The 27,731-nt window shown below is 48.5% G+C and overlaps 1 protein-coding gene across 1 annotated transcript in view; it reads right to left on the bottom strand.

The window, feature by feature from the left end:
- Positions 1-1,163: 1,163 nt before the first annotated feature.
- The window catches only part of LOC146859417 (rac GTPase-activating protein 1-like), a 404,586-nt gene continuing 378,018 nt past the window's right edge, over positions 1,164-27,731 (bottom strand). The window contains exons 14-17 of the mRNA XM_085647164.1: positions 21,478-21,583; positions 18,697-18,829; positions 2,006-2,132; positions 1,164-1,276 (exon numbers count right to left, since the gene is read on the bottom strand). Coding sequence (XP_085503290.1) covers positions 1,164-1,276; positions 2,006-2,132; positions 18,697-18,829; positions 21,478-21,583 — 479 coding nt within the window. The remainder of the gene's footprint in view (positions 1,277-2,005; positions 2,133-18,696; positions 18,830-21,477; positions 21,584-27,731) is intronic.

Genomic DNA, 27,731 nt, shown 5'->3' with positions numbered 1-27,731 from the left:
CATGCTGCAGCCCCTGGTAGGCCTAGGGTACACCTATACCCTGGGTACCTAGGGTACACTGTACAGGGGCCAATAAGGTGATCCTATCCAAATGGGTTATGCACCTAAAGTACATAGTATCAATTTAGAGAGAGAACAGCAGGGCTGTGGGTCTGGTTAGCAGGCCCACAGCCACATCTAAGTCGAAAACCAGTAAAGCAAAAGCAAAAAGTGGGGGTGAACATAGAAAGCAGACCCTACTCTCCTACAATGGCTATTTCAATTTTAAATCGGCTCAACTAGCATTTTGTCGCCTGGTACCTTGGTTCACCTTTCTGTTGCTCGGGTGCGTGTTCTTTTATCGCCGGGACACTCTTGGGAGTAGCCGCGCGCTCTACAAATACCCAACATAACATAACATATATCCTGCCATCCTACAGCTGGAAACAGTCTGAGTGTATGTCGCAGGGTTATTACAGAACACTATCACCACCTGTAAAGGTGGACGGGGGTAAAACCCATAACAGTGGGACCGGCCGCATTATGACAGATCACTGAGCAATGCACTTAGCAACATATGTCGGTGTTTTCTTCGCATTTCCTCTTCTTGCTGTTGGTTTCGTAAGGAAAGATGTGCTGGGCGTTAGTTGGGTGTTGAAGGTCTGCGTATGGGATGAGGATGTGGAGTGGTGCATACGAGCGCCTTGTAGAATCTAAACAAGAGGTCACTTCCTCCTTCGAGTAAGTGTAACTATCAACTTGTCTGTTTTACTACTACAGCCATCTTTGCCTTCTGGGTATTGCACCTGGTTTCTTGTCTTTCTCATATGACCACATGAAGTCTCGGTACACTAGAGCCAAACCTCATCTGTGGTGCAGGCTGCATCTCTGTAAGTTCTAGCTATTCCCAAACAAAGCAAACAGCTGATTGGATGCCAGTCTCACATGTACTGTAACAAGAGAGGCAAAGATACATGTTAGGTAGAGAATCTATAGCAGCTTCACAAGGAGCACTTGTTTCCCCAGCTAAGATTTACAACTATAGGGAAGGGAAGTACATGCAATACCTGGAATGGAAGAGGGTGAAATGAGGAGTCAAAGTGCATACATTGACCCCTGACCAGCAGCCAACTGTAGTGATTGAGAGTAACAAGTGTAGCGCAAAGAGCAGAGGTGGAAGGCACTTACTGGTTCGGTAAGGGTGCCCCCAGGCCTCGCTTCCCCTGCTTCTGCAGGCTGCTGGCAGACAATATTTGCGAGTTGATCTCTGGCGAGGTCAAGGGTTGAAAGATCCGGCCTACTGAAGAAGAAGGATGTTAGTGACCCCAATGGAGGCAAGGCATCTCAGCTTCATCCCTGCTCACCCTTACAGGCCTTTAAAAAACTCAACTCCCACCAACTTCTCGCTCATGTGCCCTTGAGGTCTCGTACATCTTTCCTCATGTATCTTACATGCCAACCCTTACATCTGCATCCACAACCCATCCACCTTCCCTGCCCAGTTCCTGCATACACGTGCGCTCGAACCCTTACTCATCATCTGCCGTTCCTTCCCACACTACTATGCACAACCCTTCTCTGTTATTCATCATTCTGCTTGTCAAACCTACATGAACATTTGTGCTGCACTCTCGGTCAACACGCGTCACTTCCTATCAGTGTCTATACCATGCTCCCACACACACACAGACCCAATTCCCATAAACCTACCTCTTCTACTGCCACTTACATCTCTCCTTGCTGCCTCTCCTCTCCTGCATAACATACTCCTCCTCCCCAAGACTTATGCTCTCTTGCCTTTTATCTGAGGCTTCTTCCATTCCCACTGTTCTATGTACTTCATTTCTTCTCACTGTTTCTTGCTTGGCTTCTCTCTAGGACCGTCCACCATCCAATCCATCCCCGTCCTCTGACAGGTAATATTCGTGAGTTCAAACCTTTCCATATAATCTGTCACTTCCTCGTCCCGCCCCTGTATGCTGCAGATATGGCCTTAGCCGCTCTCCACAATCCTGGAAGTACTCACCCCTCTCCGCAGACATGCCACACCTCTCTACGTTGTGCTCCACAGTTGCAGGATGTATGTTCTCCTGGTTGTTGGACAGGATCTTGTTCCAGAAGCTCGAGGGCAGAGAGAGTAGGCGAGAGAGGACCTAAGGAGAAAGAACACGCGACACACAGCACTCTACGTACAGAGGACTCAACGGAACATATGACCAACCCCAGGGACTGCACTTTTCATAGAATCCGTGAAGTAAAATAACTCGTCATTCTGAAGTCACCAGACAGGCTCTACGTGATCTCTGCATATTAAAACCAGGCCACAAAACCGCCTCAGAAGAGGAGGTTTAGTGGCATTAAATACTGCTGTCTTACATGTGGCACATAGGCACACCCCCTTTCCAGAGAATACCTGCTAGACTTCTGTTATTTACCGTGAACGTCATCTTTCGATGGCCCGCCACCTTCCACCACTTCCCTTGTAGGGCCAAGCTCATGATCACAACCCTTCAGATTCTTTGCCCTTTCCATACAATACCCCATCTGAGAGTAAACTGACTACCAACCACTCCAGGCAATCGCCATAAGGAAACGTAGCACGTCATGAAGGAAGCCACCACTTTCAAAGCTTCCATACTCCTGGGCGCTTTGCACAGACTGACTTCAGCTGCAGCAGAGTTCAAGCACCAGCCTACCCGGTCTCTCCCAACATCAACCAATGAGATGCTGCAGGAAACTCCACTCTGACATCACGCGGACAGCAAGGCGGTCTCTGAAATCCAGTACTTAGAGTCTGGTGACTAATAGAAACCTACTCTGAAAACCCCCTACCATCTGTAGGATTGAGCTGTCTCATTCTACATTCTGTGACCCTATTCATCCCATCTGAAGAGCCAAGAAAACATGTCCTGATAAGTACAGCTTCTGTGGTAGGGATAAGCAAGCAGTCCTGGGCAGGTGTGGAGTTATGCAGGTCATACCATGTTTTCACGCCCTACTTTCTATCTCAAATAGCGATCAGCATTTACTAAAGTGCCAGTGGTGGGAGCTGTAGTGAATTCTCACTACTGCAATGAGTTGTCCACTGGGCTACCTGCCCTCTCAGGCGACAGAGCGTAGAATGCAGCATATAGTCTCGTTTAAGGCCTCAACATGCAAGAGCATCACACGGCTGCCGGAACCTTACACTGGCTCCCAGTTAAAGAAAGGATCTCCTCCAAGAGAGGCTCCCTGGGATACTAGTGCCTTGAAAGTTTAGCCTCATTTTACCTTGGTAGCCGTATCCAACCCTAAGACCTCAGATCACCACATCTTCAGTAGGTGGTTTATTCATGCTTCAAGTTGTTATCGAGTGGGGTTCGATCGTCTTTCTTCAGACCTCAAGCAGTCTTAGTCCCTTCTGTCTTTCCTCTAGCTCTCATTAGATCGGTGCCAGTAGACCCAGATGGCAGACCATGTAAGGTGTAAATGTAGTCAGTCAGTGGTTAAAAGGATCAAATGACAGAAAATGGCGGATGAGACCCCTGACCCTGGTCACTTGCCCGCCCTTCCCCCGCAGCTCCGCGCCATCGACGCTGCCGCTGAGCCCCTGCCTCCTCCCACAAGAGGTTCAAGGCCACTGACTGCTCAGGTTCTTGCCCGCTGTGTGACAGTATTTTTCTCGTATTTTATTTTTTGCTGTAACTCTTCATTGTTGTTGATAACTGCTGATGTTTCCTGCCCCCTCTGTACCTGTGTAACGCCCTGAACGTCTCAGGATCGTTTAACAGACACGACAATGAGGACGCAACCACTTGTGAAGGGTTAGTTCTTTTAATGAAGGCAAATAAAATACAAAGAACAAACAAAAGTTATAGTCACTGGAATCCTCCAGGCTAAGTACGTTACCAGCCCACAGCACGGATGGTCCTAACCGTCCTCTGCATATACGCCGATCCCGGCGTATGCCAACAGAGGGCAGAAATTAAATGGCCGACAATGCCAATCGGTAGGCTGTGAGGGGCACGAAGAGTGTTGGGGAGAATCGAGGAGTCAGGGAAACACCCAGCCGGGGTCTCTACCTGAAGGGAGCAGCCGCTCAACCTCTTCCTCAGACTGCACCGGGACGCGGAGTCACCTCCTGGTGATGCGTCACCGATACCCCAATCACAAGCAAGAAGACTGAACCGAGAGCAGCCGCTCGATCGATCGATCCTGTGGACTTCCGAGTCTGTAACGCGGCAAACACCTCCTGGTGTGCGTTACAGCTGGCAGTCCCTGTGTCTCTGGTCGGGCTGGGAGTTACGACTCCAACCAGCAAAAGCGCCACTGCGCTTGGACTCAGCCGAGTCAAAAAGCGAAGCTCAATGGTTGACCGGTAGAGCTTCCGGGTCCTTCACAGGTGACGATGGGGCAAGACACGGCCCAGGGAGTAACGACTCGACCTACCTCCGTTCTTGCCTTACTGGAGCACCACTCCGGAACACTGCTCTTCACGAAGCAGGTACGTCGGTGTAAACACAATATCCGACAGCCTTGTACCTCCCGGTTCCTCCCTTTATAGGGCGTGTTTTCCTTGAGTTATGTAACAGCTCTCCTGTTTACATAAGGGCGTGTTTCCCTTGAGTTATGTAACAGCTCTCCTGTTTACATATGGGCGTGTTTCCCTTGAGTTATGTAACCGCTCTCCTGTTTACATAAGGGCGTGTTTCCCTTGAGTTATGTAACAGCTCTCCTGTTTACATAAGGGCGTGTTTCCCTTGAGTTATGTAACAGCTCTCCTGTTTACATAACCTCTCAACCGCTAAGCATCCTGGGAGATGTAGTCCGTTTTCGCTGGTTATCGTTTTCCTCCCCTCGTATGACAAGAATTCTTGACAACCTGCTGTATGCCCCTTGGTTTTCCTTCCTTGTGCCCACTGTTGTTTTCCTTTGCCCCGCCCCTGCGGCCCCTCCCCCCTGCTCACGCTCGTTCCCGCCTCTGCTGCACGGTCGCGCCACTGGCGCGCCTAAGTCAAGCCCGTCAGCGACCCAACCGCGGCCAGTGCCAGGAACACCGTATCTCCTAGGCATCGCCAATATGACTCCGCCGCCCTCCACGCATTCAACCCCGGAAGACGCACCAACTGCCAAAGATACTCACCGAACACCACCCACCGACAGTTCTCCTGCAGACACTGCCGACGATCTTTCACCATCGACGACGCCCCCTCGACCGCAGAAGACCCACTGGACGCTCGCACCACCGAAGCCCTGACATGCATCCTTCTCAATGTACGCTCCCTTCACAGACACGCCATAGAGATCTGGGACCTGATCGACACCCTCTCGCCCGACGTCGCCTTCTTCACGGAAACCTGGACCAACGCCACCTCCAGCCCTTACATTGCCACAGCCATCCCAGACGGGTACAAGATCCAGAGAAAGGACCACCCCCACCGCCCAGGAGGAGGACTCGCCACCGCACACAAGACCTCCCTCCGACTCTCCACCTCCGGCACGAGCGACGCCCACGCCAACACATAACATCTCCGCTTCCAGATCCAGACCAGCCCCAGGACCATGCTACGTGGTACCCTCGCCTACAGACCACCGGGACCTCGGACCCAGTCCGGAACCACCATCGACGAACTCATCGCATCGACGCCATCACCTCTACAGACTACATCCTACTCGGAGACCTGAACTTCCACCTCGACAACCGCAGCGACCCCGACTCCACCACCCTCCTTGACAACCTCTCCAACCTCGGACTGAAGCAGCTCTTCACCACCCCCACTCACAGAGCAGGACACTGTCAGAAGTTGGCTTGGTATATGCTGTCCACTAATTATAGTGGGCACCTTGTACCAGTCCAAACAACCCCTTATTGAGGATAGGTTAAAGACCACCTTTATTGAAAGCTATCCTAGAGGTAGCTATGGAGAGCAGCCTTCAGGCTAAGTCTTGAAGGAATGTAAAGTTTTACCAGTCTATAATCTCTTGAATGACTAAATGAAAGACAACCCCACCAGGTATAAATATATAAAATATATGTTTTTATTTCTAAACACACCCTCCTAGTCTCTTTATGAGGCTAGAGGTCAAAACACATAAGTTACACTTCCAATACTACAGTAAAATAGCACAAATACACGTCAGGCCTTAGGGCCGAGCTAAACCATATACTAAAATAGTGGTATAAGAACCACGGCTTAAGTAGACACAAGGCCTAGAGCCTGTAGAATCATTGGGACCCCAAGGAACCACCCAAGGTAGTGACACAGGGGACCCACCGGGGGCAGTGTGCAGTGTGAGAACACAGCCGCGAGCTCCCGTTGGCTTCATTGGGGAAAGTCGCGGTTAGATTTTTAAAGATTAGGGACACTTAGAAATGAGTCAGGAGCAAACCCTTTGGGACTTAGGAAGTTCTAGGGTCAACACCCACGGGAGGACTGGAGTACTCGTGTTACCTCACCCAGGGAAGTCGGGTGCATAGGTGTCAAATGGTGTCTGGTTGCGTCGTCGTTTTCAATGGGAGCTGGCAAAGAAGTGCTGCTGCCGGGAAGATGAGAAGTGTCCGAAGAGATCCAAGCCTGGATCGAAGATGTGAAGAACCTGAAAGCAGAGGGAACAGAGTCTGGGTCACTTGCCAGTGACCAGGGGCACAAAAGACTAATGCCCACCGATGTCCGGTGTTTCAGGTGAAGAAGGTGAAGCTTGACTCACTTAGCCACGAGGACCAGGAGGTGTCGAGGACAACCAGGAGCTGGATTCGAGCTGTCCCATGAAGGATGTCGAGTGCTGCAGTGTAGGTTCCCGGATTGGACACAACAAGCCTTGGCAACAGCAACCCACGCAGAAAGGAGAAAGAGGCTTTGTTGCAGACCAGCAAGGTCTGAGGGAATCTCCATTTGGTTGGGAGTCAGGGCACGTCTGGAGCAACCAGGGATGCCCAAGGAAAATCAAAGTTGCCTTCTCAGGGACCCACCAGTCGACGGACCAGGGATCGCGAAGGAGCCTTGTGAGGAAACACAAAATGGCGGCCCACGGGTCACTCGGGGTGACTAGGCCAACAATCTTCGGTGGATTGTCTGCTCGAGGTGGGGGCTACAAGTAACCCCAAGCACGACTTCAAGAGACATCTAGAAGTCAATGCACTTGCAAAAGTGCACAGTTACCAGGAGTTCCGGATCCATGCTACTCACGAGGGCTGCGGGTCTCAGCTTTGCTGTGGACTCAGGTCGGCCTCTGAGATGTCTGGAAATCCTCTTCCTGGGCTGCAAATACTTTGGAGCCCAGCTGGAGCTTTGGAAATGCAGACTGGCAAAATGCTTTGTTGGTGCCTGCCAAGCAGGGGAGTCACTCCTTGACCCCAAGGGAGATTTCTTCTGTCCTCTAGTCTTTAGTAGAGCGTAGAAGTTCCAGGATTCAGCATTTCATCCAGGGATATCTAAAGTTCTGGTTACAGAGGTTACTTACTTATACCTAAGGAAGGGGTTGGACTAACTCTGGGAATCCACCTATGGGAGGGTTTGGAAAGAGGGGTGGCTACACCCATTTCCTTTGTCCAGTTTCACACCAGAGCAGGGGCTAGAAGCCCCAGAACCGGTTTGGGCTGGACTATGCACAGGAACACCAAATGTGCCCCCAGTGCAGGACTTCAAAGCACTCAGAGTGTGCCCACCCAGCCCCAATACACACCATCCTGCCCGGGAGGTGGTTACACCTCCCTGTGACAAGAAACCTATTGTCCAGGCCTCCCCTGCCGGAGTTTCGGCCAGCAGCAGGAGGCCAGACCCGTGTCTGTGGCTGCAGCATCCATTTCGTGATGCCAAGGCTCCGTTAAGTTTCTACCGGGTATACCAGTATTGCCATGTCTCTCCCTATAGAAGGGTGGGATCATATTCTCACATCCGGAATTGATGTGGGGGTATGATTCCAAGGTGTTTGACACCAAACAAGACATGTTTCCGTGCAGCCAGTCCAACGTTAGCATTAACCATTTTAGTTATAATGCACTTAAGAGTATATGGTCAGGCTGCACCACCGACAACCCCGGAGAAGAGATTCCGAAGGCTGCAGAGGGGCTCAGCTCATGCCTGGGCACCCTCTCACATATAACCTAGCACCCTGCCTTCAGGATTGATAAGGCCTGCCATAGGGGTGACTGATAGGTTTGTATGTGCAGCGATAGGGGAGTTATAGTGAACCTATACCTCAGTAAAGGGTGCCTGCACCACCTTATCCAGGCTGCAGTAGAAGATCTGTGGTGTTATTTTGGAGGGCTTTCCAGGGGTAGCATAATACATGCTTCAGCCCCTGGTAGCCCTCTGGGGTACCTATGCCCTGGGTACATAGTATACCATATACTAAGGACTCACAAGGGTACCTCAAGATCCAATCTGTGGTGTACCTAAAGTACATGCAATCAATTTAGAGAGGAAGCAACTAAGCTGGGGCCCTCAATAGCAGGGCCCCAGCCAGACTAAAATCGAAAAACAGGGAAACACCAGCAAAAAGTGAGGTAACCATGTGAAGCAGATCCTACTCTCCTACAGAAACACCGTCAACCCCATCTTCACATGAGGGACAAACATCCACTTCAGCCACACCACCCAGCCCCTCTGGACGGACCACCACTGCGTACACTTCACCTTCAACACCACCACCGAACCCAAGTCCATCCGCGCCCGCCACGAAGGAACTGGAGTAAGACCCCAGAGGAACACCTCAACACCACCCTCCCCCTAGACCCCCCACTGCACCTCGACCGATGCCAACTCTGCAGCCAAAAAACTTCACCGCTGGATCTCCTGCTGCACCGACAAGCTTGCACCCCTCCACCACCCCACCAAACTACGCCCCCTGAAGGCCGCCTGGTTCACCACAGAACTACAAGAAGCCAGGCACTCCTGCAAATGCCTCGTGGAAATCGGAAAACCACGGAAGCCCTAAACAACCACAGGAGCATCCTGAAGGAATACCACCAGCGCATTAGAGACACTAAGCGGACCTTCATCAAGAACAAAATCCACACCAACGCCAAAGAACTTTTCAACGTCTTGCAGCATTTCGCCAAACCCCCGAGCGAAGCCATGGACGTCACACCTTACCAGGAACTCTGCAACAAGCTCAGCTCCTATCTGAAAATCAAGGCCCTCTACGAGAAGTTCAGCGAACAGACGTCGGACACCACCCCCCTCCCTACAGCCGACAATAAGCCGACTGTCATGACCTGGAATCCCGCCACCATCGAACACATCACCGTGACCATGAAGAACACCCATCCAGGAGCCCCCACAGACCCCTGCCCACTACACATCTACCACAGGGCTGCCGCCGCCATCGCACCAGAACTAGGACAGACCATCAACGCCTCCTTCAAATCTGGCACCTTCTCAGACGACTGGAAGCGGGCGGAGGTCAAATGCCTCCTTCAGATCCGGCACCTTCCCAGACGACTGGAAGCATGCAGAGGTCAAACCCCTTGGCCGACCCGACAGACCTGAAAAACTATTGGCCCATCTCTCTCCTCCCTTTCGTGCCAAAGTCACCGAGAGACTCAAACTCTCAGCTGACCACCTTCATCGAAGAGAACTCCATCCTAGACTCCTCTCAGTCCGGATTCCGCTGCAACCACAGCACAGAGACCTCCCTCCTCGCTGCCACTGATGACATCCGCATGCTACTCGACCAGGGACACACTGCGGCCCTCATCCTACTAGACCTCTTCGCAGCCTTCGACACGTCTCACATCGCACTCTCGCAGCCAGACTTCACAAGCCGGGATACGAGGATCCGCCCTGAACTGGATCCAATCCTTTCTCTCCGGCAGAACCCAGAGGATCAGACTCCCTGCCTTCCTCTCCGAACCCACAGAGATCAACTGCAGAGTACCCCAAGGATCATCGCTCAGTCCCACGCTTTTCAACATCTACATGGCCCCCCTCACCACCATCGTCAGACAGCATGGGCTCAGCATAGTATCTTACACCAACAACACCCTACTCATCCCCTCCCTCACGAAGAACCCCCAAGACACCAGACTGTTTCCAGGAAGGAATGAAGGACGTCACAGCCTGGATGAAGGATAGCTGCCTGAAACTCAACTCGGATAAGACTGATGTCCTCATCCTCGGACCCTCCACCCCCGCCTGGGACAACACCTGGTGGCCCTCCGCCCGCGGGAGCCCACCCACCCCGACAGACCACGCACGGAACCTCGGCATCATCCTCGACTCCTCCTTCACCATGACCCCCCAGATCAACTCCGTCGCCTCCACCAGTTTCAACTGCCTTTGCATCCTCCGCAAGACCTTCAAATGGATCCCCCCTGACTGTAGAAGGACCGTCACCCACGCACTCATAACAAGCAGACTGGACCTCTACGCAGGAATCAACAGATCTCTTCTACACAAGCTCCAAACCATCCAGAACACCGCAGCCAGACTCGTCCTCGGGACCCCACGGCACGAACACATGACCCAACACCTACGAGACCTCCACTGGCTCCCTGTCGAAAAAAGAGAGTGACCTTCAAACTTCTCACCCACGCCTACAAATCCCTCCACAACATAGGACCCAAATACCTCAACGAGAGAGTCTCCTTCCACGTACCCAAAAGGAACCTCCGCTCCGCTGACCTCGCCCTGGTAGAGACCCCCCGCATCTGCAGAAACAGAACAGGCGGAAGAGCCTTCTTTTACATCGCAGCCAAGACCTGGAACGAGCTCCCAGTGAACAACAGATGCTTCCCGACCCTGCAAATCTTCAGGAAGAACCTCAAGATCTGGCTCTTCGATTGACCAGAGTGGCAACACCGCCCCCCCCCCCCCCCACAACCCACTCACCGCTCAGGGCCTTGAGACCTTCTCGGGCGAGCAGCACGCTTTATAAACCCCTGATTGATTGATTGAATATCGCTCCCCCTCCCTAGTTGGAGGTGGCACGCATCAAGGACGTTCTTTCTCTTCCCTGCTCTTCATCATGGTGATGGAGCATCTTGTGCAGATGCTCCGACAAGCAGGCTGAGTGTTGGGGACACAACCCACGTGGTATCCTTATATGCTGACAATGTCCTTATCTACGTATAAGACATCTGGTCGAGCATTGATGAGATAGCGCATATCCTAAATGCCTTCAGATTTGCCTCACGCGTGGGGAACAACTAGGCCAAGACCTGCTTGTTCCTGATCCATCTGGAGTGCCCACCATAGAGCGTTAGAGCGGACCCTCATGTCTTTCACTGGGAGCCCCGCAACTTCCATTATTTGGATATCAATATTTATCACTCAACCCAAGTTCTCATAGATGGAAACCCTCATGAGGGCAGTCTACTTCTTCCGTCCCCTTCTGGTGTTCCCTCCCACTTTTGGTGCAGGGCAGTGTCTCTCTCCAGAATGGTGATGCTTCCGTGCCTATTGCATTATTTTACTACCTACCAGTGAACATCCCCTGCAGCATGTTCAAATCATTGCAAACCATGCTTGGTGGCCTCATCGTAAACAAGGGCAGGTGCAGGGTGGCCTTGGCCAGTCTGCAACTCCCAGTGGGGAGAGGTGGGCTAGGTGCCCTGAATGTTTAGCACTATTACCTGGCAGCGCAGCTACAATGGGCCACCTTCTGGATAGGGGGGAAATGTATGGAGGATCTGGGACTGGCACCTGAGGTGAGAGCGATTAAGCTGGTGCAGGAACTATTTCTCCCAAGGGCAGTGTTTCCCACCCATGCAAGTGGTCTCCTGTGGGTGGCATATACCAGTTACAGGAGGGTAGTAGTGATGCTACAGTATGCCCCTGGGATACCCTTGTGTTCTATTTGGGTATTCTAGGAATACCAAATACCTAAATACCAACACATCTCAAACAGCATCAGGGATTTGCATTGGCTACCAATCAAGAAACGCACTGAGTTTAAGGCTTTGTGCTTGGTGCACAAGACATTGTATGGGGGAGGGTCGGAGGATTTACAGAAGCTCTTTCAGTGGTATTTACCAAATCAGATGCTTAGATTGGCAAACACAGGACTAGTTCAGGCCCCCAGGATCTATTAGGCCACATGGGATGGAAGAAGCCTCTCTTTCTGAGCAGCAAAGCTCTTGAACGAGCTTCCTTCCTCCATCAGGTTCCAATACTCCAGAATACGTTTCAAAATGTTAAAGACCTGGTTTTTCCCGGATAGGAAATGATGCCACTTCTTATAGTCTTATAGAAACGGAACCTGTCCCACATTTGTTTGCACAAGGGATGCACAAAATGGTTGTACGTCGTCGGCTGATCATCTAGCTGACTAGGGCCCTCTCCCAAACCCTGCAGGACCCCTGGAGTCACTTTTGTGAACTTGGGAGGGAGACATTGTCCGTACACTGACCCAGAAGGAATGGGACAAAACAGTGCTGCACCTGCGGAGGGTCTCCCACAGCGCCCGCTTCCAATTCATTCAGCACAATATCCTACATAAGGCCTACATCATTACTGCCAAATATCACAAAATCTACCCTGAGGTATCGCCCGAATGCCTGTGCTGCTATGCACCTAGGGAACATGTTTTGGGGCTGTCCGATGGCCTACATTCTATGGTCGGGGGCAAAGATACCCACACCAGAGTCACAGGTCCTACTGATCTATACTATGTGGCCAGCAGTCTGCTTGGCCTTTACAAACGTCTCAGGTCTGCGGGGCGCTTCTAATCACTTTATAGGCCCGACACTACTAATGGCATGCAGACTAATGGCAATGCAATGGAAGGCTAGCACACTGCCAAGTGTTGTGGACTGGCAAGCGGCGACCCTTAAGTGGGGCAGGGCCGAAGTCATTGTGCTCCGGTGTGAATAAGCGTGCACATTGCGGATATTACCCATTGCATCTGGTTGGGATCATCTACTGACTGCCTGCCCTCCAAGATTGGATTAGATTAGAGCTTTTATAAAGCGAGCTACCCAAAGTCTCACTGCACCGAAAACAGACATCGCTGATCGACAAGTCACTATAGGAGGGGAAATTAGTTCGTAAACAGCCAGGTTTTCAAAGCTTTGTGGAAGGGACGTTCATGCTCCATTGAACATAGCTCTAGAGGTAAGGTGTTCCAAAGTTTAAGGCCAGAAAGGACATTGAGTAGCCCCCTCAAACAAGATCTGCGGATCTTGGGAACAGTTAGCAAGTGTGCCAAGGAGGATCCAAGAAGTCTCCCTGGCTTATGGGGGTGAGGGGGAAAGGATACGGGTCTAAACAGTGAGAGGCCTTTTTTGTGAAGAGCCCTGTGCATCATGCATAAGAACTTGAATTGCACTCAGCGCCTGCACCGAAAGCCAGTGAAGAGCTATTAATGCCATTTTGGCAGACTGATGTTTCGAAACATTCATCAAGAGCCGGGCAGCAGCCTTCTGCACAACCTGCAACCTTCTGATAACATATTCGGGTTAGACAAAATGCAAGACATTCCCGTAGACGAGGCATGATAGTACAAGGGTCTGGACAATCACTCTTTTAGCTGCAAAAGGAAGAAGATTGAGGACCTTCGTTACAAGTCTCAAAATGTCGAAACAACTGGCAGCAAGATTTTTAGCTTGGTGGCCCATCGTGATATTAGAGTCCAGCCACATCCACACAGTCTTTATCGAGCTTTTTGGACTGGGAGCTTACTCATGCAGGCCAACATAGAGGTCGGACCACGGTAACCGAAATTATTGCCCAGCAGCACGACATCGGTCTTCTCTTCATTAAGTTTCAATCGGCAGCTGGCCATCTATCTGGCCACCTCCAAGAAGCAAGGCATCAAAGATAGATGGCCTGAGCTGGGATCAGGGGAGATTGACATGACCAACTGGGTATCATCAGTGTAAGAGACCAATGACAACTCAAATGATTGCACAATGTCAGCCAGAGGAAGCAAGTAAAGATTGAAAAGGGTGGGACTCAGGGCAGATCTGTGCGGTATCCCTCAGTTAAAAGGAGGAACAACAGAGTAGGAGGACTGGTCCACAACTTGAACTGTTCTGTTTTCCAAAATAGAGGAAAGCCATTTTAGTGCTCGCCCTCGGTACCTATATTAGAGATTCTCTGAATACGAATAGAGTGGTCAACCATCCTGAAGGCAGCACTGAGTCTAAGAGAATGATGGCGGCAGAACCTTCTTGATTCAGAAGTCGTCTAAGTTCCTCAACCATAGCAAGCAGAGCTGTTTCAGTGCTGTGCAGTGGTCAGAACCCCATTCGAGTGGTGAGGAGGATTTCATTAGACTGTAGGAAGGCAGAAAGTTGTTTGCTAATATGTTTTTTTCAGGATCTTGGAGGCTCCTGGTAAGAGAGAGACCGGTCTATACTTACTGAGACAGAGGGGATCAAGATTCGTTTTTTTTAAAGAGTGGTTTAACTATCGTGCGCTTCCACTGAATGGGCACCTGACCACATGTGAGAGAGATTTAACAGTCAGAACCGAGGCAATGCACTCAGACCCTTGGCGAAGAATATGAAGGGGGACAAGGTCTAATGGAGAACCCTATTTTATTGAGTTTAGGAGACATGTTAAGAGGTTCAGAGTAAGGTTAGGGAGGGCAGTGAGAGTGCCCTCTGGAGCATCCAAATAGACCCTCCAGAGGCGAAGGCGACAGTGTTAGATCTCTCATGGAAGGAAGAATAAATACCTATTGTCTTCTGGAAAAACGCGTCAGCTTGTTTCTATGCTTTACAGAGACTTCTGGAGTAGAGCTAGCTGGTTGAGACTTTGTAATGACTGAGGATCTGGAAAATCTCTTTAGGGGAGTTTGTGATTTTTGTGGAGAAGTAGGAGGCTTGGGATACTTTTATTTCCACATGATAGCGATCAATAGATAGTCTGTATTCTAGTTTACTGGACTCATCATAAGACCGTCTCCAACTTTTCTCTAGTCGTTTACACTCTTTTTTCAGAGTCAACAGGTGAGTGTTAAACCAGGGGATTTTTTTGCCCACTGGGCATCCTTATGCCACCCAGCTGGTAACACTGTGTCCAACGAGTTAGTAATCCACTCGTTGGACCTATGGGAGGACAAGGTGATTTCATCAGAGGGATCAGGTCTTGTTGCCTCCATAACATCTCACCAGGTTTTGAGATTCAGTTTGTGCCAGGGTTTATCTAGCCATCTGACTGGAACAGAGGGTGTGGGTGGGGAGGAGATGGGTAAGATTATAGTAAGTGAAAAATGATATGTCCAGGTCAGGGGTAAGGGGATGTGGACCTGGAGATTAGTGATGTTCCTAAATACAAGGTCAATGGTGTGCCCCTTGATGTGAGTCGGGCTTTCCACCGATTGCTAAAGAGAGGCATTGTCATGCAGTTGATTTTTCGAGGCACAATTATTACGTCATCCATTTATATGTTAAAATCACCAAGCACGGAGAAATAAGCCCGGTGTATGACTAAACCAGCAACCACCTCAGGAGGGGCCTGAAGAAATTGCGAATATGGACCCGGGGTCTATACTCTTGCAGTTCTGGATATCAAGTGGAGAGGTGGAGCATTTTAGCATTTCCCTGTATATAATAGCAATTCCATCACCTCCCTTACCCTGACGATCTAACCTTGTAATGCAATAGTTGGGAGGAAGAGCGTCAACATCAGGGCCAGAGTCCTCATGTAACGAGGTCTCAGTGAGAAACAACACATCTGGTCTTGACTCCATTAGAAAACAGAAAATGTCCAGCTTGAGCGCCGCCAAAGATCGGCAATTGACTAAGAATAGGCGTCAGACTGGAGGTTAGACAGGGCTGACTCGAGCCAAGCTGAAAAGACCATCCACAACTCTCACAAGCACCAGAGGAAAGGCTAAGATCAATAGAGTGCGCACATGAGTAGGGTAATGTGGGTGGGAGTGCTAACAGTTAGCTGGGCTGTATATTACCTTATTTAAAGGAAAAGGGCAAAGTCCTTGGGCCCTTGTCCTGGCCGGAAGAAGACAGGCGCAGGCGGGCTTGCCTTAGGCACGCCTGCTGTGTGTCCACGGACTGCCGGACAGTTTGACCTCACACGACACACCAGCCCACTAGAGCCATTCCAGCATTACAGACCCTACCCCCACCCCCTTTCCAGCTCCACATAGCACAGTCAGAGCCCAGAGGTGAATTACTTTATGCCGCATATCATTGGGCGTTGCAGGAACTTCCATGACACCAAGCAGTCCAGGGGCAGACTACGTGCTACGGTTACACACTGCGTGTTTTGAGAACGTATTTGGTCAGCCTCACAGTTAGAATGGTTTGTTGCGTTACTGGAACTTACACCACCTAGCCATCACACGTGCATTTGTAGCTATGGGGCTTTGTTGCTTAACGGCTGTAATGATATTGCCGACATGTATGCATGGATTCCAATACCCGCTGTATTGCATACAATAAGAGCTCAATGAATTTAGTAAGTAAGAGCTCAATGAAGATGGTAAAAAACAAAGGATCAAATGCTGGTACATGCCCTGTATGAACCCCTTTGCCTTCAAGCAGAAGGTGGTCTTTAACCCCCATCTTTATGAAGACACGGTGTGTCTCAAGGGACGGTTGGTGAGCCCACAGCAGACACCCACTCTTTCGTCTGCAGTTGGGTGCGTCTTATGGAAGATGGATTTATGTTACGTGTATTTGTAAAGCGTACTATCACCCACAAGGGTATCCTGGTGCTGAATAATGCATCCAGTCCTAAGATAGCCTTTGAGAGTGCTTACTGGCTCACACAGTATAATGCTTTCAGTTGTATGAGTGCCCTTGGTCATGTCTAGTGGAAGACTGATTTAATACACTTTGTCCTACGCTTGACCTTGGGTCTGTCTAGTGGAAGAAGGACGTTGTACGTTTGTCCTTGTGTGTGTCGACTAGCAACTTGGTGTAAGGCATCCCCCTGTACTGGAAGTGTCTATGATGCAACCTGTCTTACAGATGCCATTTGGCATGTCTATTGGCACAAGCCTGATGCATGAAGTTGGGTTTGCCTACTAGCAGCTGGATATAATGGGCCTAGCCTTAGATATGCTGATGGGTATATCTACTTGAGGTGCATATAATGCGCCCAGCCTTACGCATGCTGATGGGTATATCTATGGAGGTGGATATAATACACCAAGACATATGTATGCCTTTGGTCAGATCTACTGGCAGCTGGATACAATGCACACAGCTTGTGTGCGCCATTCCAGGCACCTACTAGCAGCTGGATACAATGCTCCCAGCCTTGTGTGTGCCATTCCACGTATCCACTAGCAGCTGGATATAATGCGCCCCGCCTTGTATGCCATTCCAGGCGCCTACTAGCAGCTGGATACAATGCACCCAGCTTCATGAGTGCCATTCCAGGTGTCTACTAGCAGCTGGATACAATGCACCCAGCTTCATGTGTGCCATTCCAGGCGCCTACTAGCAGCTGGATACAATGCTCCCAGCCTTGTGTGTGCCATTCCACGTATCCACTAGCAGCTGGATAAAATGCGCCCGCCGTATGTGTGCCATTCCAGGCGTCTGCTAGCAGCTGGATACAATGCACCCAGTTTCATGTGTGCCATTCCAGGCATCTACTAGCAGCTGGATACAATGCACCTACCTTATGTGTGCCATTCCAGGTGCCTACTAGCATCTGGATACAATGCACCCAGCCTTGTGTGCCATTCTAGGCATCTACTACTAGCTGGATACATGCACCCAACCTTATGTGTGCCATTCCAGGTGTTTACTAGCAGCTGTATACAATGCTCCCGGCCTTGCGCGTGCCATTTCAGGTGTCTACTAGCAGCTGGATATAATGTATCCAGCCTTATGCATGCCTTTGGGACTATCGACTGGTAGCTGAACATAACGCCATCAGGCTTACTAGTGCTGTTCGATATATCTGCTGGCAGAATGATATAACGCATCCAGTCTTACGTATGCCATTCAGTAGATCTACTGGCAGCTGGATACAATATGCCCAGCCTTATTCATGCCTTTGGGACCAGCTACTGGTAGCTGAATATAATGCTTGCAGCCTTGCTTGTGCTGTTTGATGTGCTGCTGGCCGAATGGTATAATGTGCCCAGCCTTACGTGTGCCCTTATGTGTCTAGTTGAGGTGGATATGCGCCAAGCCGTACATGTGCCATTGGGTACCTCTACTAGTAGCTGGATACAATGCGCCCCGCCTTACGTATGCCGATGGGTAGATCTACTGGAGGTGTATCTAATGCAGCCAGATTTATGCGTGCCTTTGGCATTATCTATTGGCAGCAGGACATAGCACACCACCCTTATGCCTTCCATTGGGTAGATCTACTGCCCCCTGATATAATGCATCCAGCCTTGAGCATGCTTTGGGACTATCGACTGGTACCTGAATATAATGCTATCAGGTTTACTTGTGCTGTTTGGTGTGTCTGCTGGCCGAATTATATGTGCCCAGTCTTACGTGTGCCCTTGAGTTTGTCTATTTGAGGTGGATATTATGTGCCAAGCCTTGCGTGTGCCATTGGGTACCTCTATTGGCACCTGGATATAATGTACCCAGCCTTACATATCCCATTGGGTATATCTACTGGCAGCAGGATATAATGCATCAGGCCTGTCTCTTGCCATTGAGCGTGTCTACTGGAGGTGGACATAAGTGCTGTTTGTACGAGTCTCTTGGCAACTGTAAATAATTTACTGAGTACTGGGTGAGCTCTTAGAAGTGAGCATTAGCAGCCGCATTGAATGCTTGCCATCAAAAGTATGAACTTTTCACTGAGTTGAAAGAGAAGGACCCTTCCTCCCCCTTCGTCCCGGACATACCTTGGCCTGCCGCGGAGTGTCCTGCATGATCATCAAAGGACTGGGCTCAGATATCGAGTGACCAACAAGTGTCGGCCCAAACACTCGCGCCAGGTTATTTCGGTCCATGTTACAGTACGCACTCTGTATGACCCTGGAGGAGGAAAGAAACACAGAGAGGGTGTGAATTAAGATGATGTTATGTTGGTGCACTACTTACGCATTACTTCGCCTAGTGGCTAGTTCCTACTTTTCACCTTGAGAGATCGTTCTTGTTCTCACTTCATGAATGTGGACTGTAGTTTCTGCACTGCGGAGGTGGTTTGGCTTTTAACTCTGTTCAGGCTCTTAGGCTGAGGACCGTGGAGGTTTTATGGAAGGGGCTGTATTGCTGAGCCCACTGATGAGTGTGCTGAGTTATGCACATTTGCTACCGGGTCTGTAATAAGCTGCCAGCGACCATGCAGTGCAGGTCAGAGAGAAGATTTAGAAGGAACCTTCCGACCAGCCTCTGCTGATTAAAGGCACTTCTGTCAGCATGAGATATGAGAATTCATTCCCAAATCCCTTCTCAGCGTTTTCCTCCTAGGCTTTCAATGACTTTGCCCAGGTGACCTGGAAAGAGTCCAAACCAAAGCACTAGGCGACCAACCTAACACCTGCCACTTGGGATCTAACATTCTGCCTTGATCCTCTTTACCTGAGATCTGATGCTTGGCATTTATATTTTCTCACGCTTTGGTTCACTTCGTGTTTTCGTTTTTTGACGGTCACACTAACTGGGGATTGGGTACCTTCGCACCTGTGGGTGGTATAACTGGGTTACACCTGTTGACCTGTCCTCCTTCAGTGTATTGATAATACTTCGAGTTGAACTCGGATTTTTGTAATAAAAACTTTTTTTTTAAAAAAAAAATTAAAAAAATTATGAATTATAAAGTTGATGTATTTATATATATGTATTTTTACATTAGATACATGGCGCAACTTCTGTCCTGATGATGGTCTCGGGGAATAATATTTCGGATAAGGAGACCGAAACGTCGACGCCTACGACACTGTTTTGACGCAATGAAATGCCATTTGATGTTCATATATGCTATAATTATTTGAACCAGTGGTTTGTGTCTTATGACCAATTAATAGTGGTGCATATCCATACAAAAAGTGTCAATAACTACTGTCAAGGTTCTACATTATAACAGTAGTCTTGAGTTGCCAGTGTTCAAATTTTCTTTGGAAATTAACGAAATATTTCAAAAATTAATTTCTCATAAAAATTTTACAAAAGAATGAACTATGTCTTCTGTATATTGTATTGTCTATGTCTGAGTATTATGGTAATTTGAGTTCACTACGGTGACTGTTTAAATAATTAGCAAGAGTAGAATAAATCCTCAAGGTTTATTTTGGTGTTCACATATTATACCCAATACCTTGGGGTTGAGTGGGTTGCCCTATTGTTTGATCACAACTTAGAACTTCTTCACTTGGGTTCAAACATTCAACCTGCAACCTCTTCACGTGGGTTCTGACCCTCAACCTGAAAATTCTTCACTTGGAATCTGACACTCAGTGTGGAACCCCTTTACCTGGGATCCGATGCTCAGCCTGGAACCCCTTTACCTGGGATCCAATGCTCAGCCTGGAACCACTTTACCTTTGATCTGACAATCACCCTAAGAACCCTTCAGCTGGGAACTGACGATCAGCCTGGAACCCCTTCACTTGGGATCCAAGACTCATCCTTGTACCCCTTCACCTCAGTCAGGAACCCCTTCACCTGGGATCTGACACTCAGCCAGGAACCCCTACACTTGGGCCTGCCAGCATGCATCCTGACCCTGTCACTGTTGTAAGCTCCTGGCACACATGTTTATACATGATGGAAAGATCACTGGCACCAAACCGGATAGTAATGGCTGGTTGATCTACTAAGCCTTCCCCATTCACACCCTTACTTCACATGACCCTCTAAGGCAGCTCAGCCCCCACCCTACAGCCAGAGTGTCAAACAAACACAAGGGGTAAGGTGTCTTGAGAGAACGGAAGGGAGTCAGAGTCTAGGAAAACCAGAGGGGGTAATTGTCAGACAAAAACAGTAGGAGTCAGTGTCTGAGAATATCACAGGGGTCAGCATTAGAAAAATGCATGGGGTCATGCTCAGACGAAAACAGACGTCAGGCAAAAAATGCTGGGGTCAGCATCTGAGAGATGGGGTGAGTATCGGAAATGTAGGGGGTACTGTTGAAGAGAAATTGAGATGGACAGGGGATTGAATGGGTCAGTCTCAGAGAAGCAGGTCAGCATCTAAGAATAGGTCAGCAGATGAGAGGATGGACGGAGGGATGGTCAGAGGAGTTCAGTGTCTGTGAAAAGGCTGCCAGAATCTGTAAGAAAGGGGTCAGGAGTCCGCATCAGAGACGTGATAAGCATCAGAGAAGGGAATAGAGGGGGGTCAGCACAAGAGAGAACTGAGGGGGTGTCAGCATATGAGAGGATAGCAGGGGGCAACGTCTGATAGAAAGGTGAGGTCAGCATCTGAGACAATTGAGTGATCAGGATCAGAGAATGGCTGGTATCAGCATGTGAGACACTGGAGGGTGTCAGAATTAAAGAGAATGGATGGGGGTCAGTGTCTGGCTGAATGGAGAGGGGTCAGCAACTCTCAGAAGGAATAGAGCATCTCTAATGTGTCTTCATACCAGATCAGAAGCTAGTTTTCAAAGTAGCCGGAAGAGCAGCAGGAGTGGAAGAGACTTTTCTTACTGTGCTCAGAGGGTAGCAAAGGAGTCATCGTACCTGTGCAGGTGTAGAATGAGGTACGCCAAAGTGTCTCTGTTTGCCAGAGGAAGCTTCATCACTACTTGGCACATCTCAGCTTTGCTGTCTTCCTCTTTGAGGATATCTGGGGATTAAACCAAGTGAATGGCGGTGTTATGAGATCTACCATCTCTTCTGTTTAACCATTTTACTCTCTCCCACTGACACAACCAGATTCACAGAGCAGCTCGGCTACAGGGAGCTTTCACATCTACAGCCAAGAAGTATCAGAAAGTAGATGTGTGACATCTAGACATCCTTCTCTCTTCTCACCAGCCCAGATCCTGCAGAGAGCACCCATGCCACTCCAGACCTACTTCAATCTGTACATCAACGCCTCTATCACCTTTAGGTGGAAACACACAGAGAACTGACCAACTGAAGGAGATCTTCTTCACTTCTCTTACTATCTCTTGAAACCTAGACCCCGTACCCACAGAACTAGGATCTTCCTCACTGCTCAGGATTTCAATGTTACTTCATAACTATAGCCCAGAGCCCATCGATGGTGCACAAGACACAGGGAGAGTCTCCAGGATTTCAGGGCCCTTGTAATAGTCTTCAATGTGTGATTGGTACCAATACGTATGTGTTAGAAATTGGGTTTCAGGTTGGCAGAGGTATGCATCCTGTCCAACCACTATCCTAGTTAGGGTAAGTCAGATACACACCCTAAATTAACCTGTGCATACCCTCTAGTAGCTTGGCACAGAGCAGTCAGGCTCAACCTAAGAGTCAAAGTGCAAGGTATTTGTGTAACACTTTAAACACCAGTGAAAACACCACACAAAAAGATACCACACCTGCTTGGAAAAATAGAGCTTACTTTAATGAACGAAGCAAGACCAAAACAACAATCACCGAGTCGAGGATGTGTCGGGAACTGGAGACATTGCGCAGGCAGCGATGTCCTTGGTCCTTGCGGCAACGGGTCGGCATCGAGGGACGATGTGCCAGTTCCTATCCATGCAATGATGGTGATGCGTGGTTTTGGTACTTGTAGCACTCCCTACCCACTTCCAAGGGCCCAGGACTGGATTCCCAACACTTGGCAGGTAACAACTCTCAGGTGGCAGAGTCCAGGTGCTGTTGGTGAGTAGAGTGAAGTCTTTGATGTCCCTGAGACTTCCAGCAGGAGGCAAGCCAGCAAGCCCTTACAGCCCCTTTGGTTCTGGGTTGTAGAGATGCAGGTCCAGTTCTTCCCACTGCCAGGCAAGGTTACAAAAGCAGGGCAGGAGTCTAGGAGGGTGACAGTCCTTTCAGCAGCACAGCAGTCTTTCTTCCTGGAAGAATATCCCCAGGTCCGGAAGTGTACTGAAGAGGGTGGTATCTGAGGTCCAATACTTATACCCACTTGTGCCTTTGAAGTAGAGGAGACTTCAAAGAGATAGCTTTGAAGTGCACAGAGTCCCTGCCCTTCCTGCCATGGCTCCAAACTCACTACAGGGGGGGAATGCAGCCCTTTGGCTGGGGACAGACACATCCTATTGAGGTAAGTCAGCTCCTCCCTCCTATCCTGCCTAGGATGGCCCATCAGGATGTGGATGGCCCATTAGTCACACCTAATCTCTCTTTCTGTGTGGCTGTCTAGAGGGAATACACAAAGCCCAGCTGTCACCCACCCCAGACGTGTATTTGGAGGCAGACAGAAGGCACCAAATGGGTAAAGTAAGAAAATGCCAACTTTCTAAAAGTGTTTATCAAAGGGGATTACGCCCGTCTCGGTGGCCGTGTAGGACGTGATAAAGTTTAGGAAAAAAGAGATAACCTGGTCACCTATTTCTGAGGGTTCTATTTATTTCAGCAGATTAAGGAACCATGCATTTTAGTCACTGCACCCTGCTTAAACAGTTTGCCTTATTTTAAACATTTTTTGCAACCATTACAATATTCAATGTGCCATTCAAAAGATACAATACTCATTAAACAGAGAAAATTCAAACAAACGAATACACAATACTATAAACGATGTGAAATCAAGAACAAAAATGTGTAAAATAAATTTATCTCATTGCGAGCAATTACACCAGTCTATAGCGATCAAACGTAATGCTCTCTCTAAGTGCCCTATACTTGGCTTCTGTTTAGAGACAAGCTACCTAAGGGGGAAATAATTTTGTCAGGCTCAGCGGGGATATATTTAACCCCTTCGCTGCCAGGCCTTTTCCCCTCCTGTGCCACGCCCTTTTTTGGCTATTTGGGGTAGTGTGCGCTGAGGCCCCTGTAACTTTTTGACCACATAAGGTACCCACCCCAAATTTGCGTCCTTTTCTCCCAACATCATGGGGATTCTAAAGGTACTCAGGGTTTGTGGATTCTCCTAGAGGGGTCACAGAAATGAGCCAAAATACAGCAACATTTTGTTTTTTTTCGGAAAATTGGGAAAAACGGGCTTCAAATGAAAGCATCTGGGTTTTTCCCTGCAAATGTTATCAAAAAAGGGTTTGTGGGGTTGAAATCACCATTTTCCCAGCTTTTGGGGGATACCAGACTTTTGTCAGAAACCCAACATTTTTTACACAGTTTTGGCCTTTTTCTGGGACATAGCCTAATTTTGCGTTTTTGACCTCCTTCCAGTTAATGGCAGAAACGGGTACAAAAGCAATAATGGATCCTGGAAAGCTATACATTTTCGAGAAGATGACAAAATTCTGAATTCAGCAAGAGGTCATTTGTGTAGATCCATCAAGGTTTCTTTATAGAAACTAACAGTTAAATATAGGATAAATTGAAAATTAGTTGAAAAAAACAGCCTTTTGTGTCAACGTTTTCACCTGTAACTTCTTCTAATTATGACAGCTCTTTGAAAGCAATATACCATTACATCCGCTGGACATTACTGGTTGTGGGGATATATAGGACTTGTAGGTTCACAAAGAACCCGACGAACCCAGAGCCAAAAACTGAGCAGCAACTTGCAATGGTTTTTTATTATGTACCGGGTATATAGTAATTATTCTGTAAAAATGTGTACATGGAAAAATCGGAACGAAAGACACCTATGTATTTCTGAAATGGGAACAAAATATAGAGTTTAGAAACAGTAGATATTTGCACATTTCTGAAATTGGGAATACTCAAACTTGCATGAGAATTACCAGTCATTTTTTAGAATGACTTCTTTTTTACACAATATCTTTCATTTGGAAGGCAGAAATGCATCTAAAGTCAATAGAAAATAACAGTTCCTTTACAAATCTGAATTACCCTACGTCTCCCCATAAAAATGGTACCTCACTTGTGTGGGTAGTCATAGTGCCCGCAACAGGAAACTGCGCAAAACGCAACATAGTCACAACTCAATATCGCAGTGAAAATTTACCCTTTTTTGGCAAAGTGCCTAGCTCTAGTTTTTGAACCCTAGCTCTGCGGGCACCTTGGGAAACCTAGCAAACCTATACATTTTTGAAAACTAAACACCCAGGGGAATCCAGGATGGGGTGACTTGACTGCCTCCCACCAGGGTCTGTTACCCAGAATCCCTTGCAAACCTAAAAAGTTAACAAAAAAAAACAAATTTTCCCCACATTTCTGTGGTGGAAAGATCCGGAATCTGCGTGGATCCACACATTTCCACCCACCCTGCGTTCCCCAAAGTCTTACGAGAAAAATGGTACCTCACTTGTGTGGGTCGGCATAGTGCCCGCGACAGGAAACGGCGCAAAACGCAACGTGGTCACACCTCAATTTTGCAGTGAAAAATGACCCTTTTTTGGCAAAATGTCTAGCTGTAGTTTTTGAACCCTAGCTCTGCGGGCACCTTGGGAAACCTAGCAAACCTATACATTTTTGAAAACTAGACACCCAGGGGAATCCAGGATGGGGTGACTTGACTGCCTCCCACCAGGGTCTGTTACCCAGAATCCCTTGCAAACCTAAAAAATTGACAAAAAATCCAAATTTTCCCCACATTTCTGTGGTGGAAAGTTCCGGAATCTGCGTGGATCCACAAATTTCAACCCACCCCGCGTTCCCCAAAGTCTTACAAGAAAAACGGTACCTCACTTGTGTGGGTCGGCCTAGTGCCCGGGACAGGAAACGGCGCAAAACACAACGTGGTCACACCTCAATTTCGCAGTGAAAAATGACCCTTTTTTGGCAAAATGTCTAGCTGTAGTTTTTGAACCCTAGCTCTGCGGGCACCTTGGGAAACCTAGCAAACCTATACATTTATGAAAACTAGACACCCGTGTGCTTCCAGGCAGGCATGGCTTGCGTGGATCCCCCAACGTTTCCTTACCCAGAATCCCCTGCAAACCTCAATTTTAGCTGAAAAAAAAATCACATTTTTCACACATTTTTGTGTGGGAAAGTTGTGGCATCACCGGGCTCACTCAAATTTCCCACCACCCAGCGTTACCCCGGGTCTCCCGGTAAAAATGGTGTCTCACTTGTGTGGGAGGCCCAAGTACCCGTGACAGGCAAGGGCCCAAAATGCAGTGAGGCGACATCAAAATTGCCTATCTCAAAACCACCTGGTTTTGCAAGGAGGGTCACTTGGGTTTTTGGCCCGGTGCTCGGCGGCCATCTAGGGAAACCTACCAAACCCATACATTTCTGAAAACTAGACACCCGGGGGCTTCCAGGGAGGAATGGATTGCATGGATCCCCCAACGTTTCCTTACCCAGAATCCCCTGTAAACCTCAATTTTAGCTGAAAAAAAATCACATTTTTGTGTGGGAAAGTTGTGGCATCACCGGGCTCACTCAAATTTCCCACCACCGAGCGTTCCCCGGGGTCTCCCGGTAAAAATGGTGCCTCACTTGTGTGGGAGGCCCAAGTACCCGCGACAGGCAAGGGCCCAAAACGCAGTGAGGCGACATCAAAATTGCCTATCTCAAAACCACCTGGTTTTGCAAGGGGGGTCACTTGGGTTTTTGGCCCGGTGCTCGGCGGCCATCTAGGGAAACCTACCAAACCCATACATTTCTGAAAACTAGACACCCGGGGGCTTCCAGGGAGGAATGGATTGCATGGATCCCCCAACGTTTCCTTACCCAGAATCTCCTGCAAACCTCAATTTTAGCTGAAAAAATCTAATTTTTCACACATTTTCAGAGCGAAAGATGGTGCAACAATGTTACTTTGTGCTTTAAAAACGGTGCGGAAGACACGCGTACTTCAGTAGCTGTCTCAAAACATGATTCAAACTTCTTTAAACATTTGTGGCGTTGGTGGCTACGCTCGTACAGTTCAATTCGGAAAGTCAAAGGCTAACGTGCTTACAGTATTTTGACTCGCACAGCTAAATGCGTTCAGTTAACACTCACTTGTTTCTTCTTCCTCAACTTGCACCATCTTTCGCTCTAGCCAAAGATTGAGATCTGCTACAAACAACACTGGCGGCTTGCGCCTTGCTTGAATTGACAAGAGAAGCAAAGTATAAACAGCACACAGTAAGTCCATTGATTCCTACTCGGCAGCACAAGCCTCGAAGTAAGTTTAACGGTGGCCACGACAATATACGCACTATTCATACTCTTTCAAATAAAAGCATACTGAAACATTGTTGCTTTCCTTCAATTTCAGAAATGGGTTAAGAAGTTGTATCGTATGTATGAAAACACTCACTCCACTTGGATTCAATCTACAGCAAAAGTTGATCTGATTTAAACAACACCGAACCAAAGACAAAACGCTCAAGTAAGCAATCCAAGTGCATGCAATAAGATTTTTTGGCAAGAAGTAAATTCAATACATCGCAAAGTGTAGGTCTTACAGCAGACTTCCTATTGTTTAGGTCACAAAGTCAGAAGCACGAAGGTCGTGCCAAAGAAGCAAATGCGCCGACTGAAAATCGAACCCCTATTAAGAAAAAACAGGTACACTATATTCACACATAAGGGCAGAGTTTTATATAAGAGAAGGATAAAATCGGCACTAAATATATTCTCCCCTCATTTTCACACAGATTACACCGTAGTTCAGGCCTGACGATAATCCCTGAAGTCACTTGGGGATTGGAAACGTGTCGGCATTGCCGTTCTTTTGCCCATGAGGGACTCAAACTAAAAATGACTCTGCAGAGGGTTTTTGTCTATTTAAATATATCCCCGCTGAGCCTGACAGAATTCTTTCCCCCATAGATAGCTTGTCTCTAAACAGAAGCCAAGTATAGGGCACTTGGAGAGAGCATTACATTTGATCGATATAGACTGGTGTAATTGTTCACAATGAGATAAATGTAGCTTACACATTTTTGTTCTTGATTTCACATCGTTTTTAGTATTGT

This window comes from Triturus cristatus, chromosome 3_2 (genome assembly GCF_964204655.1).
Source record: "Triturus cristatus chromosome 3_2, aTriCri1.1, whole genome shotgun sequence".
NCBI classification, from domain to species: domain Eukaryota; kingdom Metazoa; phylum Chordata; class Amphibia; order Caudata; family Salamandridae; genus Triturus; species Triturus cristatus.
Note: the sequence above shows the minus strand (reverse complement) of the source record. Positions and strands in the feature narration are given on the sequence as shown.